The 19,636-nt window shown below is 42.1% G+C and overlaps 1 protein-coding gene across 3 annotated transcripts in view; it reads left to right on the forward strand.

Annotated features, from left to right (window-relative positions):
- LOC143845161 (uncharacterized) overlaps positions 1–19,636 on the forward strand; it is a 104,937-nt gene that overhangs the window by 77,031 nt on the left and 8,270 nt on the right. For 2 of the 3 annotated variants that reach the window (XM_077353301.1, XM_077353303.1), the window contains 12 exons: positions 3,829–3,886; positions 5,635–6,052; positions 8,469–8,731; positions 10,171–10,276; positions 11,593–11,686; positions 12,191–12,300; positions 13,421–13,562; positions 14,989–15,059; positions 15,821–15,949; positions 16,345–16,497; positions 18,212–18,290; positions 19,523–19,589. In XM_077353301.1, the coding sequence (XP_077209416.1) occupies positions 3,829–3,886; positions 5,635–6,052; positions 8,469–8,731; positions 10,171–10,276; positions 11,593–11,686; positions 12,191–12,300; positions 13,421–13,562; positions 14,989–15,059; positions 15,821–15,949; positions 16,345–16,497; positions 18,212–18,290; positions 19,523–19,570 (1,671 nt within the window). In that variant the 3' untranslated portion in view covers positions 19,571–19,589. The remainder of the gene's footprint in view (positions 1–3,828; positions 3,887–5,634; positions 6,053–8,468; positions 8,732–10,170; positions 10,277–11,592; positions 11,687–12,190; positions 12,301–13,420; positions 13,563–14,988; positions 15,060–15,820; positions 15,950–16,344; positions 16,498–18,211; positions 18,291–19,522; positions 19,590–19,636) is intronic. The other variant, XM_077353302.1, reaches the window with a different exon arrangement.

The raw sequence follows: 19,636 nt of genomic DNA on the forward strand, positions 1-19,636 counted from the left end.
TTTATAATTTTTATTTGTAATTAATGAAGCATATTGCCTATCTATTTTAACTATGTTGTAAGCTGCTTCAAACTCATTGGGAGAGAGACAGTCTAGAGCCAGCTTGGTGTAGTGGTTAGGAGTGTGGACTTCTAATCTGGCATGCTGGGTTCGATTCTGCACTCCCTCACATGCAGCCAGCTGGGTGACCGATGGCTCACCATGGCACTGATAAAGCTGTTTTGACCGAACAGTAATATCAGGGCTCTGTTGAGGGGAGAGGAAAGGGAAGGCAAATGTAAGCCTCCTTTGGGTAGAGAAAAGAAGCAAATAAGAACCAACTCTTCTTCTTCTTCTTCTTCTTCTTCTTCTTCTTCTTCTTCTTCTTCTTCTTCTTCTTCTTCTTCTTCTTCTTCTTCTTCTTCTTCTTCTTCTTCTTCTCGAAACTGAATAACAACAGGAGCAACAACACTAATAAATGAGCCCCCCCATCCCTGTCCCCGCCACAGCCTCACGTCTTACCTTTCACCTCCCATGTTTCCAAAATCATGCCTGGGATTTCACTGTCAAATATAGCCTTCCTCAACTTTTTTACTATTGAGAAACTCCGGAAACATTCTTCAGGCTTTGAGAAACCCCAGAACTGATGCGATCGTGCAGCATATGGTTGGGAAGCATAGCAGTCCCTCTGGAACACTGAAAGCACTTTCTTGCCATAGTTAAAGAAATGGCTATTCGTTGGTATAAGAAGTTACTCAAGCTACATTCTTTTGGAGAAGAGTGATCGAAAGCGTCGTTTCAGCTATTCTGACTTAGAGGTAGATCCTACCATCTGAATACAGTTTTTTTCCAGAATGTGAATGCAGCGTGTGTGTGTGTGTTTTTTTTTTCTTTTAATGATGTGTGTACTCACACCCAAAATTGAATGCTGGCTGCTTCTGCCTCGGATTCATGTTTTCACCATTTCCCCTGCAGTCCTGTAGATGTCACTCTAACATTGCAGACTGTGGGAAAAGATGTGCTAGGCTTTGCTTCCTCTAAGCACAGAACCCTGATAAATGTTTCATCAGTCCACGATGGTAAATTATATTGGTTCAGCTTTAAAGCAGTTTCTAATGCAGTTTCTCTGTCAAAAGCATGCATCTGATTGGAATGTGAATGTAGGGCTCAAATACTTAGCCGATTAAAAAGGCTATAATTTCCGAGCTTACTTCACTCCCAGTCATTAATTGAACTAATGACATGTGCAGAATGTTCATAAATATTCCAGTTGCTGAGGAGCGTATGAATACACGTTCATTCTGATTTTGTATCCAGCGATCGGTAAATCCATAGTCTGGATTATATTCATACTGAAAAAATACATGTGTGGTCTTGTATTTGTATTTGTATTTGTATTTTTATTATCGATAGGCTGTCACTTCTGACCTGTTGGCTCATAACAACAGATAAAATATGATACAATAAAATACATTAAAACCTTACAACTCCCAAATCTTTACAATTCCCAAATCCCACAACCCCAGCCTGCCTCCTCCCATCTGCCAAGTCTCCAGGGAAGGTGCTACAGTGGGAGACAGGAGAGTACCTCAGTCATGAGAGTACCTCGGCAGGGATGTGTGTTCGGAGATACCTGAGCTAAACATATATTTGAAAAATGCCTCATTAGTATCTTTTAAATATAATGTAGTCTCCCAAATCCATCCAAGATTTTTCAGGATACATAAAAATGGTCCTTAAAAATAGGTCCTGAAATGTTCGAAAATATTCAGGGCTAACTGGGAATACTGGGAGCCAGCATTTGCAGACTCCTTGGACTGCCCCCTCCCGGCCACCCTTTCTGTGTCTCCTGAGACTTGGTATTGGCTTGCTGGCTGATTTAGGTATGATTCTCTCAGTCTCAAGTGTTTTTGTTGTTTTTTAAGAAGGTCATTCTTTGCTGGAGTTGGTTTTTGTAAGGTTTGCGGAGGTTTTATTTATTTGGAGTAGTAGTTAAGAGTGACGGCCTTTCATCTGGAGAGCCTTGATACCCCATTCCTCCATATGCAGCCAGCTGGGTGACCTTGAGCTAATCACAGTCCTGTTAGAGTTGTTCTGACTGATCAGTTCTGTCAGAGCTCTCTCAGCTCCACTGACCTCACAGGTTGTCTGTTGTGGGAAGAGGAAGGGGATTGTAAGCCACTTTGAGACTCCTTGGGTAGTAAAAAGCGATGTATAAAAACCAGCTCTGTATTTATTTATTCTTTTGGTGAATACTCACATTTAACAACGAGAGTCTTGTGTACCAAAAAAGTAAAATAGATTTATATGTTGTTCATAAGGTCATTTGCCTAAAAGGGGGTAGGGGAGAATCCTATGACAGGGATTGGAAACATTTAAAGATTCCACTTAAAGCTCAATAAAATCAGAGTCCACTGGCAACAAAGATTTATTCCAGGCGTGAGCTTTCAATCGCAAGCATTCTTCCTCAGACTATGAACTGACCATCATGGCAGTCAGTTCATAGTCTAAGAAGGAGTGCTTGCACTTGAAAGCTCACACCTTGAATAAATCTTTGTGGGTCTTAAAGGTGCCACTGGACTCTGATTTTATTGTGCTACTTCAGACCAACACGGCTACTCTTTTGAATCAATCCCGCTTAAAGATGTAAGTGGATTGGAAGAACAAAGGCAAGGACATGTGAAAGAAGAAGAAGAAAAGCAGAGCTGATATTTATATCCCACTTTTCACTACCCAAAGGAGTTGCAAAGCAGCTTACAAACACCTTTCCCTCCCTTTCCCCATGACAGACAGCCTTGTGAGGGAGGTGGTTCTGAGAGAACCTTAAGAGAAATGGTCTTTGAGAACAGCCTTAAGAGAACTGTGACTAGCCCAAGGTCACCCAGCTGGCTGCAAATGGAGGAGTGGGGAATCAAACCTGGTTCTCCAGATTAGGGTCCACCACTCTCCACCACTTCACCACTCAGGTGTATTAAGAGGTCTAACCACACATTTGAAAAAATAAGTGAGATCTGGTTACAGAACCCTAATAAGACCTATTAGAATAGTACAGAGTTTTATTAGCTGTGCATGTAGACAACTCATTCTTTGTATTTTGCGCCACTGAAATGTCATTTTTCAGTGGTGGTGCTTTTACAGAGCTTTATAGCGCTCCTACTCTTACAGGGATGGTGGTCATTAAAGCGTACGTAGAATTCAATTCCATTTCATCTGCATTTGTTTCCTTGCGAGACTTGGCCATCACCAAATGAAACCATACAAAGTATAAAGTTAACACACATGGCAAAGCCTGCAGCCAGTGAGTTAAAATGACTTTTGCAGCAAAACGGTCCCCTTGACAGTAACATTTTAGACGTCTAATTTATTTCTGGTTTGGTGCTGCTTGAACAGAACAGCAATTTAACATGGTGCAATGGCCAAATAAGACTGGAAGAGAATTCAGATTCCCCCCCCCCACCTCCCCACCCCCAGACCTCCCTAACAGACATTCCAGTGGCATTTCAGATTCTGCTTTGGTTTTGGTGAGACACACAGTGGGCAATATATAACAGTGAGTAAGGTCCTCAAACACATTTAGACCACAAAAACATAGACAGCAGTTCGTGAGAGTTCTTGCGTGCCTTTGCTTAAAAAAAAAACTCGAGTCCTTTTTTGGGGGGTTGGTGTTTTGTGAGGGTAGCGTTCAGATAATGGCCGTGAAAGTCAAAATGGACTACAGATGCTGTTAGAGCTGGATTTTGATTGGACAAAACCTGTGATTTTCTCCCAGAAAAATTTGCAAAGCTAACAGGTAATTAAATATGGATTAAGGGTTAAACTTTAGTGTGTTTTCTTGCTTTTCCCATACAGGAGAAGTCCCATTTAACTACAAAAATGATTAAAAAGAAGAAGCCACCCGATTCTTCAGGTTAGAAGTTTTATTCTTTTTTGAGATCTCATGTCAAGACATTGTCAATGCAGATTTCTTAACCTTGGCATTTTGCTCATGGGGATCTGTGCCAGGCTTACACCTCTGCATGGTGGGATTGTCAGCTGGCTCTCTCGCCGGCATTAATGATGTTTCCTCCTGTAATCAGATCACTCATTAATTAAAATATCACCCTAGTGTTTAAATAGATGACGCAGAATTATACTTCAGCCAGCTGGTTATCGGTTGCCTTAGCCTATATGTGATTTCAGTCTTTCAGAGTAAAGTTCAAAGTAACTTTAGATTAACTTTGTCACTGGGATATGACAAAATGAGGCAAAAATGTACTGATGCTGAAATCACCACTATATTCTAGTTCCTGGGAGACTGACATGATAACAGGACTGAAATCCAGAAGGATCTTTTTAAACACCTCTTTTGATGGACCAGAGAACATTGTAGGGGTTGTTAAAATATTAAATTTGACAAAAGTGAATACTACTGGAACAGGCTTGCCAGATTCTGTAATCTTCAGGACCTGAACCTACATACTGTAGCTCATGATCAAGATCTAACTGGAAAGTTGATGAAAGAAGCCCTTCTTTGTAGGTTTAATGGTCTGTTTTCAATAATCACTTAGGGCAAGCTTTTTCAAGTGGTTTTGTGATACCCAGGGGTTTCTCAACAACCCTGGAAGGGTTTTGCTGGTTGGGTGGGAGTTAATTAATTTTAAATTACTTTTTAAATTTAAAAAATGGTGATATGAACATATATGATTATGTCAACCCGCCCCCCCTTCCCGCTGCCCCAAATGGCCAATGATGGGCCTGGAGGGGGTGGAAAGGGGAGGGCCCCTGATCAATCTGAGGCTTGTCATACTTGGTAGCGACTGGAATCCAGAGAGGTAAGTAATTTCATTCTAACTTAACTGCATGGGGGTTGGGGGGGGGGCAAGGAGCAATGGAACGATGAATGCCTGCCCCAGCCCTGATCCCAGTCCAGCAAAGTAGGCTGCTTGGCCCTTTCTGGCATTGGAGGATGGGGATGTCACTTCTGGCCACTTATGACTGTGATGTCACTTCTGGCCACTTATGACTGTGATGTCACTTCTGGTGACTTATGACTTACAGAGGTTTGATAAGGAAGCTGGAGGGGGATGCGGTGAGGGGCAGGACACCTTCCTGATTGACCATTCATTGGATGACCAGCCAATCAGGGATGGGTCAGCTGGGACAGTGTACCTGATTGTTTGGCAATGAGTGCCAACTCCTCCCAGCACCCTCTTACCACTTTATTTATATGGAAAGATATTACCTGTGTTGAGCCTCACGATGGCTTAGAAAAATAACATCTATTATTATTATTACGACTCTCAGGTCCCATAATTAGGAATGCATCTGTCCATTAATCTTTAATTGTGATATTTTAATTTACTATACTATGTTACCCCAGTTTAAACCAAACAAACTTTGTTTTGATGATTTCATATCACTCATCTCATTGACTATGGGAGAAGACGGAGTTGTTGTCATCACACATCTCATCTAGCCAAGTATTCGGCCTTCACAGAATAAAATATTTTATTGACTAGATGATATATCTCAGTGGTTAAAAAGTTGGGGCTTCTGATAAGCATTCCATGCCTTTTTCTTTGTGGGAAATCCAATTGCTTCCAAAAGATACGTGACCTGTAAGCAAGTGAAAGTATACCAGACATGTAACAGTTGGTATTTTCTGTTTGGTTCCAGAAGAATCTGATGAGAAAACTCACACAGAAAAAGTTCATAAACTCAACAAGGAGAATACAACCACCATTTTTGCTCAAAAAAGTTCCTCCATCTCTTATAAACATGGATTAATGCAGACAGAAGAAATCAATAGCAATGGCTGGAAAAGCTCTCTTCAGAAGACAACAGAAAAAAGCCAGGGAAAAGCAATGGGGGACGCTACTCAAAAAACCTGTGGTCGGGATCTTAAGGGGGGCTCACTCAGATTTGTAATGAAGCAGGAAGTGCCTGAAGGAAGTCAGAAGAAAGCAACGGAAGAGGCTGAAGGAAGAGATTCTAAGAGTGCTGACGAAAGGAAAGTCCCAGAAACCACATCCTATAGTGAAGATACAGCAGAAGATCTTGAGGACCCATCAAAACCCCAGGGTCAATGTGTCAAGTATGTTGTAAACATTCATGCAGTAATAACAGAAATTATGTATGCCTTCATAGAATACAGGTGGAAACAACATTCACGGGCAATAGATTCAGAAAGGAAGAAATAATGTATTTCTTTAGTTAATGAGTAATTAAATTATTGGTATTTTGGGTAACATAAAAATTCCAGTTTGTGTCAGCACTCTCTCACAGGTGGACTACAAGGCTCAAACTCTGAGCTGGGAAAGATGGCTATGAGAAATCTATGGAAGCCACAACCCCCACCCCCACCCTTCCATGGCAGACGTGCTTTTCATAATTCAAGGGTACCTTTGAACGTAACCTAGTTTCTGAATCCACATACTGAATGCTTTTAAAAGTCTGGATGATGGTACAGTATATTACATGGTACAGTTTGGATGATGGTACAGTCCAGCACACTGGCTTGCCCCACCCCTCCCATGGGATCTATCCTAATACCCCAAATTGCCAACAGTGACAGAAAAAAACACATATCAATGCTTGGACAAAATCCATAACCCAACCATAACAAATTCATTCCCTAACATGGAAACAGAGGGTGGGCAGCTCTTTGGATGAGACCAGAAGAGGCTACAGAGTGGCATTCAGGTCCTTGCCCTGCTGCCTCCCACACATCATGGCCATGTTGAGACAGCGTGGTGGGAATGCTAAGAGCCCAGCCACACTCGGCTCCTCCCCCTCCATCTCTCATGGCCCTGAATGCCACTATGTTCCCTCCCCCCATCCCAACCCCATCTCCTGACCCACAAACAGCAGCCTTCATTGAGGTTGTGGCTGCACTTATTTTCAGAATGGGCTTGGGACCATTCACAATGGAGAAGTCGTACCTCTCTCCAAGGTCTGCCCCAGACAATATGTGTGGGCTTTTGTAATTAGCTGGTGCTGGACGTAGCAGCATCCCTGGTTGGAATATTCCTGCCACATCACCCAATCATCATCATAATTCCTAACTTTTTTCCATTATAAAGTGCTTTTCATGGAGTATTCATTTTCACTGTCTGTGAGGTTCATAATGCTAGTTAACATCCTCTAGGACAGAAGTCAAGAGCCTCTTGTGGCGCAGAGTGGTAAGGCAGTGACATGCTGTCTGAAGCTATCTGCCCATGAGGTTGGGAGTTCGATCCCAGCAGCCGGCTCAAAGTCGACTCAGCCTTCCATCCTTCCAAGGTTGGTAAAATGAGTACCCAGCTTGCTGGGGGGTGAACGGTAATGACTGGGGAAGGCACTGGCAAACCACCCCGTATTGAGTCTGCCATGAAAACGCTAGAGGGCATCACCCCAAGGGTCAGACATGACCCGGTGCTTGCACAGGGGGTACCTTTACCTTTAGGACAGAAGTCTCCAATGTGATGTCCACGGGAGCCATGGTACCCACCAACACATTTCCTGGTGCCCACCAAGGGTTCTTAGAAAGAGTGTGGCCAAGAGGGGCTTTTGCCCAGCAAGGTTTCTGATTGGCTGCTGGAGATTTGATTGGCTGACATTTTTTTAATGTTGAATCAGCTGCCATCACTACACAAGGCTCTTCACTGTGAGACGGAAGGTAGCAGCAATGTTGTGGCCAGCTCCAGCTCCCACTGCAGCCATGTTATGGATGCACTCACCACAATGTATCAGAACTCTAGAAGTGCCCAAAGCTCAAAAAAGATTGGGGACCCTTGCTGCTGGAAAGCGGTCCAATTGTTTAAAGAAATGTTACTATTCCTATTGTTTATTCGGATCCAGAGATCATAGAATCATAGAATCATAGAATCATAGAGTGGGAAGGGGCCATACAGGCCATCTAGTCCAACCCCCTGCTCAACGCAGGATCAGCCCAGAGCATCCTAAAGCATCCAAGAAAAGTGTGTATCCAACCTTTGCTTGAAGACTTCCAGTGAAGAGGCGCTCACCACCTCCTTAGGCAGCCTATTCCACTGCTGAACTACTCTGACTGTGAAAAACTTTTTCCTAATATCTAGCTAAAACAATTCCCATGAACCTCTGCCAGCATCACCAATTGGCAGGGGCTCATGGGAATAAATATGTGTGGGCTTTTGTAATTAGCTGGTGCTGGACGTAGCAGCATCCCTGGTTGGAATATTCCTGCCACATCACCCAATCATCATCATAATTCCTAACTTTTTTCCATTATAAAGTGCTTTTCATGGAGTATTCATTTTCACTGTCTGTGAGGTTCATAATGCTAGTTAACATTCTCTAGGACAGAAGTCAAGAGCCTCTTGTGGCGCAGAGTGGTAAGGCAGTGACATGCTGTCTGAAGCTATCTGCCCATGAGATGCTATCTGCCCATGAGATGCTAAAACGCCAGATGTTTTGTTGCAGATTTCTCTCCTGCTGCTGCTTCCCCACCCCCATTGTAAAGATATTGAAGCAATCTATACTTTTTCTTATAGGCATAAAGAGCATGAGAAATCGCCATTGTCATCTCCGAAAGATGACCAGAATGCCAGCAGCAAGCGCCGAGTGAACGATGAAGGGCTTACGAAAGATGACAACAAAAAGAGCAGGGTGGATCCAGCCAATGCGGGTGGAGAGCAGCGTTCGGAAGGTTTGGCTAAGCTGGATGACACAGGAAAAGTGGAAGAACCGGACTCTGCTGCGGATGGGAGTGAAAATAACCATGAACCTTCTATAGGAGACCCTGATGCTACCTTTGGTAAAAATGAATAAATAAATACAGTGTTGTAAAAAAAAAAAAACCCAACAACTTGTGAGAATTGGATTGTCGTATAAGATATATTTGAAAATATCAAACATTAAAACTCTGTGGTTTTTGAATTTTTGCTTTTTAAAAAGTTCTGTTTTTTCTGTCCAGTTAAAGATCTGACAAGTCAAAACTGTTGGCTTTTTAAAGTTTTGAAACCATCTAAAAACAATGGAGAATTACACGTGGCCAAGTGGTGGCTCTCCAGATGTTCATGGACTACAATTCCCATGAGCCCCTGCCAATTGGTGATGCTGGCAGAGGCTCATGGGAATTGTAGTCCATGAACCTCTGGAGAGCCACCGTTTGGCCACCTCTACCACACAGAGTGTGGCTTACTAATGAAGTGTGACCTTGTGGCCAGCCTCCTGAATGTTTACAGCTCGTGTCGCCGTGTCCTTTAAATTTTGCCAGTCGGTGATTACTGATGCAATGAATTTTCGTTGCATTTTTCATTACACATCTTAAAAGATTTTTTGATCTTTTCACATTGAAAAAAAATCAACATGCCATCTAAACTAAGTAAACATAATCTTAAGCACGACTGCATTCTTCATTGACAGAAGTGAATAGAGATACTCAAACTTCTTGGGCATGGGGAACTTTGTTAAGCAGTTGAGAACATACAAGTTTAAAGTTTTCTGTAAAAATAAGTTTGAAATCCCCTTGCAGTGCTATGGATAGTGATTTCACGCCTTCGAAAAGATTCTGTCTTTTGCAAAACATGTAAAAGGGAAACTATATCTTACTTTTACCTCTCTGTTAAATAAAAAAGGAAAGCCACAATCCTGAGAAAGCTATTTTTAAGTGTGAGCTTATGCAAGCATTTTCACTGGCAAAATCTCCCCACAGGGTATTTGTATATGTTTGTGTGCACACCGTACCCAGCTATTTGCTCCTACCAGTCATGAAATAGTAATACATTCATGGGAAAAGTGCAAGAGATTTTTCTCAAAATTTTATTTCTATGCACCTGGATTGTTTTTTGCTGCAGAACTTGCTCCAAGTTGGCCCCGTGAGCTGGCTCTTCTTTGAGCAAGCTCAGTGAATTGTGCTCTCTGAAAAAATCTTTCAAAATGATCTCATGGATACTTACTGTTTTGAAGATGCTTCCGGGGCCCTCCCAGGAGTTCACACAGCTTTAAATAACATTTTTTAAAATTAAAAGTAGATCAGAGATGGAATAGATTGGCAAAGATCCAGATGAGAAAATGCAGGTCTACTGAATATCTCTGGAATGAACAAATATTTAAAAGCACTTGGGCCTTTCTCTAGAAAGAATGGTTAATGTGTAATGCTGTATTTTCCTTGGGAACAGTTCATAATTGGCACGCAACATTTTAGTTGTACATCAAGTCAAAGTAACTGCCTCTCTTCTCTGTCATTTGTAGATGATTGCCCACCTCCTCCAGCTCCTTTTGATCATCGGATCGTCTCAACCAAAAGAGCAGGAATTGGTAGCTTTTATCATGTAGACAAGGGTGAACTTTTGGGAGGGTAAGTGCAATTAAACCCACTTGGTAGCAGAAAACGCTATTCCTTTGAGTGACTGGAAAGTAAAACAAACTAGAAGAACAGTTGATTTTTATACTCTGCTTTACACTACCCGAAGGAGTCTCAAAGTGGCATTCTCTTTCCTTCCTCTCCTGACAACATACACCCTGTGAAGTACTTCAACCCCCCTGCTCAATGCAGGATCAGCCTAAATTATCCAGGATAAGTATCTGTTCAGCTGCTGCTTAAAGACCACCAGTGAGGGGGAGCTCACCACCTCCTTAGGTAGCCTATTGCACTGCTGAACTACCTTGTGAATTCCTCTCCACCCTCCTGTTATCTAGCCAGTACCACTGTAAAGGCAAAGGTATCCCCTGTGCAAGCACCGAGTCATGTCTGACCCTTGGGGTGATGCCCTCTAGCGTTTTCATGGCAGACTCAATACAGGGTGGTTTGCCAGTGCCTTCCCCAGTCATTACCGTTTACCCCCCAGCAAGCAAGCTGGGTACTCATTTTACCAACCTTGGAAGGATGGAAGGCTGAGTCAACTTTGAGCCAGCTGCTGGGATTGAACTCCCAGCCTCATGGGCAGACAGCTTCAGACAGCATGTTTTCTGCCTTACCACTCTGCACCACAAGAACATAGTTTAAACCCATTATTACAGGTCCTATCCCCTGTTGCGAACAGGAACCACTCCCTGCCCTCCTCCAAGGGACAACCTTTCAAATTCTCAAAGAGCGCCATCATGTCACCTCTCAGCCTCCTCTTCTCCAGGCTGAACATTCCCAAGTCCCTCAGCCATTCCTCATAGGGCTTGGTTCCCAGGCCCCGGATCACCCTCTTCACCCTCTCCATTTTGTCCACATCCTTTTTTGAAGTGAGGCCTCCAGAACTGCAAATAGTACTCTGAGTGCGGTCTGAGTGAACGCTATGTAACCCTTTCCTCCCAGAACAGGAAATTTTCAATGACCTGAGAACCAAGTAGGGAGAAACCAGCTGATGTTATGACTCTGATGTTGTTGGCTTTAACTTGGCAGCTGCTCTGATAGCATGTTCATCTCTATGTTCTTGTCAGGACAAGAGATCTATTCCCAGTGGCATTAGGTTGGCCACTGTAGGAGAGAGGATACTGGATAAAGGCTTGGGCTGATCCGGCAGGGCTCTTTTGTACATTCTTGTATTTTGATTTGACTCAGAGAATGGCATCCTAATGGAACACCGATTTAGGATTCGCCTGCCCTATAAGAAAGAGAACTTAAAGCCTAACAAATTTTAATCTAGTTCTAGACAAATCACTATCTCCCTCTTCTTTCTCCAGTGGACGGTTCGGCCAGGTGCACAGATGTGAAGAAAAAACGACGGGTCTCAAATTAGCTGCCAAAATTATAAAAGTCAGAGGTATGAAGGAAAAGGTAAGGGTGAACGGCATTTTTCATTACAGAAGAAGATTCTTACACGTGTGCAAGCTCTTAAAATAGGAAGTGCTCTGCTGCTTTAGGTTTTTGTTGGGGGGGAGGGGTTGCCATTGCATGCATGTTTGTGCAGAGAACTGTATCCATACTTGCTTTTATCCCTCTGGCAGTTCTCTGAATCCACAATAGATTATAAATCTTATTTCATTCTTTATTCAATATCCTTCTCTTGTTTTATTTTATTCATTGTCAAAAGGGCTTTTTTTCAAAGATATAGGCCACAGTTTATCTGGCTCTTCTCAAGTGAATCTCCGCATTCCATGCCTTGGTTGTAACATGCCCACCACATGGCCCTCACTTCGACTTCATGTCACCTCAAAGAGCTTGCTCTGCATAACGCATAGAGTCACTCTTACAAGGAGATACACAAGCCCATTATTTTGCATGGAACCGGGAGGGCAGAGCAATGCGACCAATCGGCTTTCTTGCTTGCTTTCTCCACAGGATGAAGTCAAGAATGAAATCAATGTCATGAACCAGTTGAACCACGTGAACCTCATTCAGCTTTATGATGCGTTTGAATCCAAAAACGATATTGTTCTCGTCATGGAATAGTATGCATCCACTTGCTTATAGTTGCTTCCACTTCCGTGTTTTGAAACTATAAAATCTTATGTGTCTGCCCACTTTATGTTAAACCTAGGAATCAGGTCTTGATGATGTTCCCATATCCTTGCTATGTCGGAGTACAATAAATTGATTTTCCTGCTTTCTGACATTGATCTTTATGTGTCTAACAGAATAGCTCTCTATGCACTGGCTGCCAGGAAGACCAGAGCAAAAACAGTAACCAGAAAATCCCTAATCTATGTTTCCGAATGTGGGAAACACAAATCAATTTCTAATGGTTTTAACATTTATGCTTCTTATTTGTGGTACTCCCCCCCTTTTTTGTTTGAATATTTATTTGTTTGTTTGTTGGATTGATTTGTAGACCACTGCTTTTTAGTAGCAATCTTGGGGAGGTTAACATACAAACCCCCGTACAAATGTAGTTAAAATCATAATCAGTTAAAGAATAGCTTCTACTTTAAAAATAATAAAATGCCCCAGTAGGGGTTTATACAGCCCGGATTTAAATCTCATGTCCTAGATTCTGATGGTGGGAAGGTAGAGAGGAGGGAGAGCCCTTCCGATGTTGCTGTGTGTTTATGAGGGCCTTTGGCCAGTGGTAATAAAATTTACTACTACTAAACAAAATACTTTCTATCCACAATAAGGGATTCAGTGTAACCCAACAGAAAACAAGTAGTTTCAGAATTGCAGTCATAACCCTCAAAGCCATGTGAAGTTTCAAAAAAGATACTTAACTTTCCAGAAGTCAATGTATTGACTTAGATCTCTGGATGTTATTTCCTGCTGTTTTCTACCATGAACTTCTGTTCATCCTTCACCTAGCTATGCATATATGCCTCTTCTCCCTCCTTACCCTCTGCTCCTTAGGACAGGGGAACCATAAATCATGTAAAGATCCTGGATCCCGAAATATGAATATATGTTCTCAATTTTGCAGATTTGCACTCATAAATTATTCAGATCAGCCAATACCAGTGGAGTGGATGGGTATTTTCTCTCTTTTTTGTCTGCATGGAAGGCACACACCTTCAACAAAACAAGTATAGGATAAATAAATTTAAATCTCTCTCTTTCTCTCACTCTCTCCCTTTTCTTCAGTGTGGAGGGAGGAGAATTATTTGACCGAATTATTGATGAGACCTACAGCTTGTCAGAAATGGATACCATCTTGTTCATAAAGCAGATTTGTGAAGGGATTCAGTACATGCATCAGATGTATATTCTTCATTTAGATCTGAAGGTAACGTAAAGGGGTTACATCATCCATACAAGTAAAGCAACATGTGGCATCTTTGTTGACATACACTCAACAGGCCAAAGACCCCCGAATTACACCATATTATGAATCACCATTCCAGTTCAGGTTTATCCCATCAGGCATGCATTTCTTATAATATTTGTGCAGCCAACTCTCGCCCCTCCCAAAAAAAAAAAAAAACTGCTTCACCAACTGATTCATTTTTGTCTGGGAACTGTCTGACCCACAAACCTTTTAAGCTAAATCTGATAGCCCAGATGTAGAATAGAAAGCTAAGAGCTTTATAACATCAGACACAAACATGTGTTACAAAAGCTTTGTGGCAGCTTTTCGTACGGGAAAAGCAACTTTGGGAGGGATGAAGAGTTCACACTCCAAATGTAGATCTGGAGCCCGAATGCAGATCCTTGTTCTCTTTGCTGTATCCATGTGCATCAGCCATTGGTTGTAACTACTGTGGGTGACCCATCACCAATCTCAGCATTGGGACCAGAGCTACTAAATATTAAGTACTAAACCCAGCAACAAGAATCCTAGTCTGCTCTACATTGGTGAGGCCAGGGGGTATTGTGAAGGTTCAACGCATGCACCCTTTTAACAAATTCATAACTGCTCTAAATTGAGAATGTGATGTGGATGTTTGTGAGTCAACCATACAAAGTACAGAATCTGAATGATTCCAGCAACCTCCTGATAACCCAGAGTCTCAAAGCTATTTACAATTGCCTACCTTTCCTCTCTCCACAACAGTCACCTTGTGAAGTAGGTGAGGCTGAGAGAGCTCTGACAAAACGGCTCTGAGAGAACAGGTCTATCAGGACCGTGACTAGCCCAAGGTCAACCAGCTGGTTTCCTGTGAAGGGGTTAGGAATCAAGCCTAGCTCTCCAAATTAAAAGCCACCACTCGTAACGACTACACCAAGCTGACACTCCGATTAAGACTGTAAAAGTGTAGAGTTGTCTGACAGCAACAAATCAGTGTGGAGAAGAACAGCGGACTTAAGATGTACCAAACTGGAAGATAAATTTCAAAGAATGATGCAAACCTTTTTAAACGTCCCAATGTCAGCTCATTAAGAGCTGCCAAATCACAACACTGACTTCCTGAAGTCCAGTCACAAAGCGTGCATTCCCTTTCTGGGAGCTCACTAATGCATTTTTTATCTTAAGTTGCTGCATTATGTCAAACTAAAATGCCAGAGCAGGGAAAAGCTGTACTGGCAGAGTATTCCCAGCCTCAAATACCACATGATTATAGTCCAAGATATCCTCAGACCCCAGCTAGCTTCAAGACGCCAGGACTGTGGTGCATATTTTTATATTGTGCAATGTTTTTAAATGTTGATTCCAGTGCAGTTCACTTACATTTCTCATAAATACGTGATTTTTTTTTCTTTCTTTCTGGCAGCCTGAAAATATCCTCTGTGTGAATCGAGAGGCTAATAAAATAAAGATTATTGACTTTGGGCTGGCAAGGAGGTATGTTGTTTTAATCAAATTATCAGCACCTGTAATTTCCTAAATCCAAAGCTCACTTTGATTTGATGAAATATTAAGAGAAGTGGTGAAGCAGTTAGGAAAACAAGCCCGCCGGGCTACTTGGACATATTTGGACATCTAAGCATAAAAACTGGAGAATGTTTGAATCCAGCGGTATTCCTTTCTTTTTTTGCCAAACATTTTTTATTAATAATTTCAATGCAAATAAAAAAGCAAAATGAAAAAGAAGAAACAGCATAATAGGATAGAGAAATAATGTAAAAGCACAGATTTATCAGACCCATTACAGTAAATTTTGAATTTACAACCTTCCATATCTGGGGCCTTCCACCTTTGGCCCCTCCCCTTCTCATCCTCTCCAGGCCCATCATTGGTCATTTTGGGGCGGGTTAATCCTTTGGCCCCTCCACCTCTCATCCCCTCCAGGCCCATCATTGGTCATTTTGGGACGGGTTAGTCGATATGATCATATATGGTCATATCTCAAAATAAATGTTCAACAAATTTAAAATATATATATATAAAGAATTAATTATTCAGGAAACCCTTCCAGCACTGTCAGGAAGCCCCAGGGTTTCATGAAACCCTGCTTGAGAAAGCCTGTGGTAGAGTGACCCACTTAAAAAAAATTCCTAGAGGACAAATTAATAAAGCTGCATTAATTCTGCGACCTCTTTGCATGGCTTCCATGGTTGGTTTTGGTAGGAAAATGCTAATCTGTTGTTATTGTTTCATGTTAGATACAAACCAAGGGAGAAGCTTAAGGTCAACTTTGGCACCCCAGAATTCCTTGCTCCCGAAGTGGTTAACTACGACTTTGTCTCCTTTCCGACTGACATGTGGAGCATAGGAGTCATTGCCTACATGTTGTAAGTAAAGCAAAGGCCTTTGCCATTAATCTGGTCCTTCATTTATAGCGGCCATCAGCTTAATGAAGGCCTGCTAACCGGTTTTCCCTTCAAGCTAAGGTGACAATATTTTTTTACATTGGTAAAGCGGGACACCATTGACCGGGGGGGGGGGGTTCTTGATTAAAAATTTGGTCCATATGGAGCAACAAAAATGTTCATAGAATGCATAGAACGCAAAAATGGTATTGTAATATATATATTTTAAATTTCAACATAAGTACAATTTGCCAGGTGCCCCCAGATGTCCCTCCAAATGTGGGACAATCCGGTCACCTTAACTTCAAGCCCATCAGTAAAATTTCATATTAGCCTATAATTTACTTCTTGTTCATAGAGTTTTGTCTTCCCCGTAGGCTCAGTGGATTATCTCCTTTCCTGGGGGATGATGATAATGAGACACTAAACAACATCCTGGCTTGTAGATTTGACTTTGAAGATGAAGAGTTTCAGAAGGTGTCAGAGGAAGCCAAAGACTTCATCACTAAGCTTCTCATTAAGGAAAAAGGGTAAATGGACTCCAATGAACCCCGTCCTTTAATACACTATTCAACACTGCAGACTTTAATTTTGGGACAAACAAAGCAGATAATGAAGTGCCGTTGGATAAATGCTTTAGATCAGGGGTAGTCAAACTGCGGCCCTCCAGATGTCCATGGACTACAATTCCTAGGAGCCCCTGCCAGCATTTGCTGGCAGGGGCTCCTGGGAATTATAGTCCATGGACATCTGGAGGGCCGCAGTTTGACTACCCCTGCTTTAGATTCATGCAAATTCCTTTGAATTCCCATGGATCAAATGAGAGTATGATATGCATGTACAGGTTTTCACTGAAATCAGCACTCTGACCCTTTTATATCATCATTTTTTAACACCATCACATTTATGCCTGCGCTCTGATGTTGCATTTTTGTTTCTGCATGCGATTATGCATTTGAGAAACTTACAATGGCACATCCTTAAGTGGGGGGAGGCACTTTTTCCATTGTGCTAAATGCTCATTGGCAGGCTGCGGTCAGCTGCAATGTCACCTGACTGCCACTCTGGCACATGCTGCTGGCAGGGCCTTATGGGAACTGTAGTTCATGGACATGGAGACCGCAACAAGAAATTTCCATGGGGGCACACAGCCTTTTTGAATGCCACCACTGCAACCTTTCTCCCTCAGAGATATGCTGTTCTTCATAGAGAGTGGCTTGAAATGCCTCTGAGGAAATGAATAAATTAATTTCTGCCGGTGTAATGTTCTAATAGCAGAGGTGGGAGGGTCTGCGCCGAACAAGGGGTGCCCCAAGCTCCCATCGTTGGACAAGGGATTAGGGGCTGTGCCTTCACCCAATTATTGCATGGTGGCACAGGTGAGGAGACCAAAAACACTCTAATGTTTATGCATGCGAAAACATGCGTCTTCAGCACCATTGTAAAAGAAAAGTCATTGTAAAGCTAGTTTCAAATACTGTTCAGAAACCAGTGGAAAAGACACACTTGCTATGATGAGGGGCAAGGACAATGCATAATAAAAAAATACTATGATGAGTTTTCTGCAGCAAGAACAGCACCATGTGCAAAATCAAAAAAGAAATCATCTTTTTTTCAAGACTTTTTGCGATGATGCCTGCCGTGCATAATCTGCCCAGGTATTACCATAGACAATGATGCCTGGGATGAAAAGTGTGGGAATTATTATATAATCATTATTGTATTGCATCCTACTATTATTTATTGTTAGCTTCCCTCACTGAGTAGTTTAACATTAAATCATTCCATTAATGGATAATTTTCATCTGACTCTGGAGGGGGAGCAGATTAGAAGCTGCCGCTCTTAACACCGTTGTTTTTGATCCACCCTCATCACTGTGATGTGTTATATTGCAGCGGAATATGTTTAGATAAAGGTGGATAAAAGTATAATCCCAGTTACAGAGATTAAGCCTCATCCAATCCTGACCTTCTCAATCCCTGCCCACCAGAAGCTGGAAATAATGAAGTAATTCCAGAGCAACAAGCGAGTCTCACAGAATAGCCCCCCTGGTTGCCCTTGTGAGTCTAACTGGGCATATTACTGGTAGCCTTTCAGGACATTTCCATTCAATACTAACATGAGTGCCATAGAGAGAGTTATTGCTTTTAGCGGTCGTTGATTTGGGGCCAGTTTCTGAAATGTGAACGCCATGCCTGCTAAAATCCCGGCACATTCATCACATTCTATTTTCTGCCTTCCAGCTGGAGGATAAGCGCAACAGCAGCCTTAAAACATCCTTGGCTGTCTGACCAAAGCCTCCATTCCAGACTCCAAGTTCAGGTGTGTAGATTTGTTCTTCCATGAGTCCCTCTCATTCTTTTTTATGCCGTGTTGCTGTAGGTTTATGCCTGGACTAATATTGTACTATTAAAACAATGTTTTCTTCTTAACCAAATGTTGGTTTTTTGGGCTGGCAAGGAGGTATGTTGTTTTAATCAAATTATCAGCACCTGTAAGCCGTATCTTTAACGAACTGAGTCTTTTGAAGATGTTGGCTCTATCTAGGGTTGTCAACTTTTAGGTGGTGTCTGGATACCTCCCACTATTACAACTGATTTCCAGGTGTACTCCTGGTGACAGGGATCAGTTCCTCTGGAGAAAATGGCCACTTGGATGGTTGGCTCTATGGCATTACACCCCACTGAAGTCCCTCCCCCCTAAACCCCTCCCTCATCAGTCTCCACCCCCAAAATCTCCAGGTATTTCTCAACCCAGAGCTGGCAGCCTTGATCTAAGTCCAGTTGTTTTTCATGATAGAAGTTCAAGATTTTTGTGTCTCCCAAATGGTTTGAATGGGAAATTTGTGTTAGTTGTCTTATTTACCCTATGAATGATCTGTACCAGTAGATCTTTCCTCCATTCCATCAAGCAGATAACCACTGTGCCACCTTAAGTAGAATCATAACCTAAGCTTATTGATTTCAGTACACACTGAAGAATGTAACTCTGCTTTGGACAGCACTGAACATAAATGATAAAGGTGATCCATATGGTAGCTCAGTCATGGAAATGTTCCCCAAGGTTTGAGTATTCCCATATCATATCTGCATACACCTTGGAGGAGACACCCCCATCATAGAAAGGATAAGTAAGGACTGGATTAATCCTCATGACCCCATATATTTTGTCATGCTATGTCCCTGCATTTTCACTATCTCAGAATTATTATTATCATTATCATTATTCAACGTATTGGCTGCCACTCCCAAAACTGGCTCGTGGCGGGTTACAGATGTCCACTAAATACCTCAATAAAAACCCATTAAAACAGACAACAGAAACACAATAGAAAACAGCAACAACATGGTGAAATTACCTCCTCAACCTCCCCCCCCCCCAATCCCTACCACAATGGGGAAGAAAAGAGGGTCAAGATTACACTGACCACTTCAGGTGGGGGTGCCATCCTGTACTCATAGAGTGGTGATGCCATAGCAATTTGCTACTTTATTAGATGTCAAAAATGTTGCGATCCTCACCAGTTCTTTTGATACCTTTTGTCTCTCTTGCAGAAGAAAGCTAAAGGTGCCTCTACATCTCAAGAACCTGTGACTCCATAACCTCTCTGAAAAATCAAAGGTTGGTATTTGTTGGCTGGATACTTATGTCCCTGAGCTTGGGAAATA

The sequence above is a fragment of the Paroedura picta genome, chromosome 9 (assembly GCF_049243985.1).
Source record: "Paroedura picta isolate Pp20150507F chromosome 9, Ppicta_v3.0, whole genome shotgun sequence".
NCBI lineage: Eukaryota > Metazoa > Chordata > Lepidosauria > Squamata > Gekkonidae > Paroedura > Paroedura picta.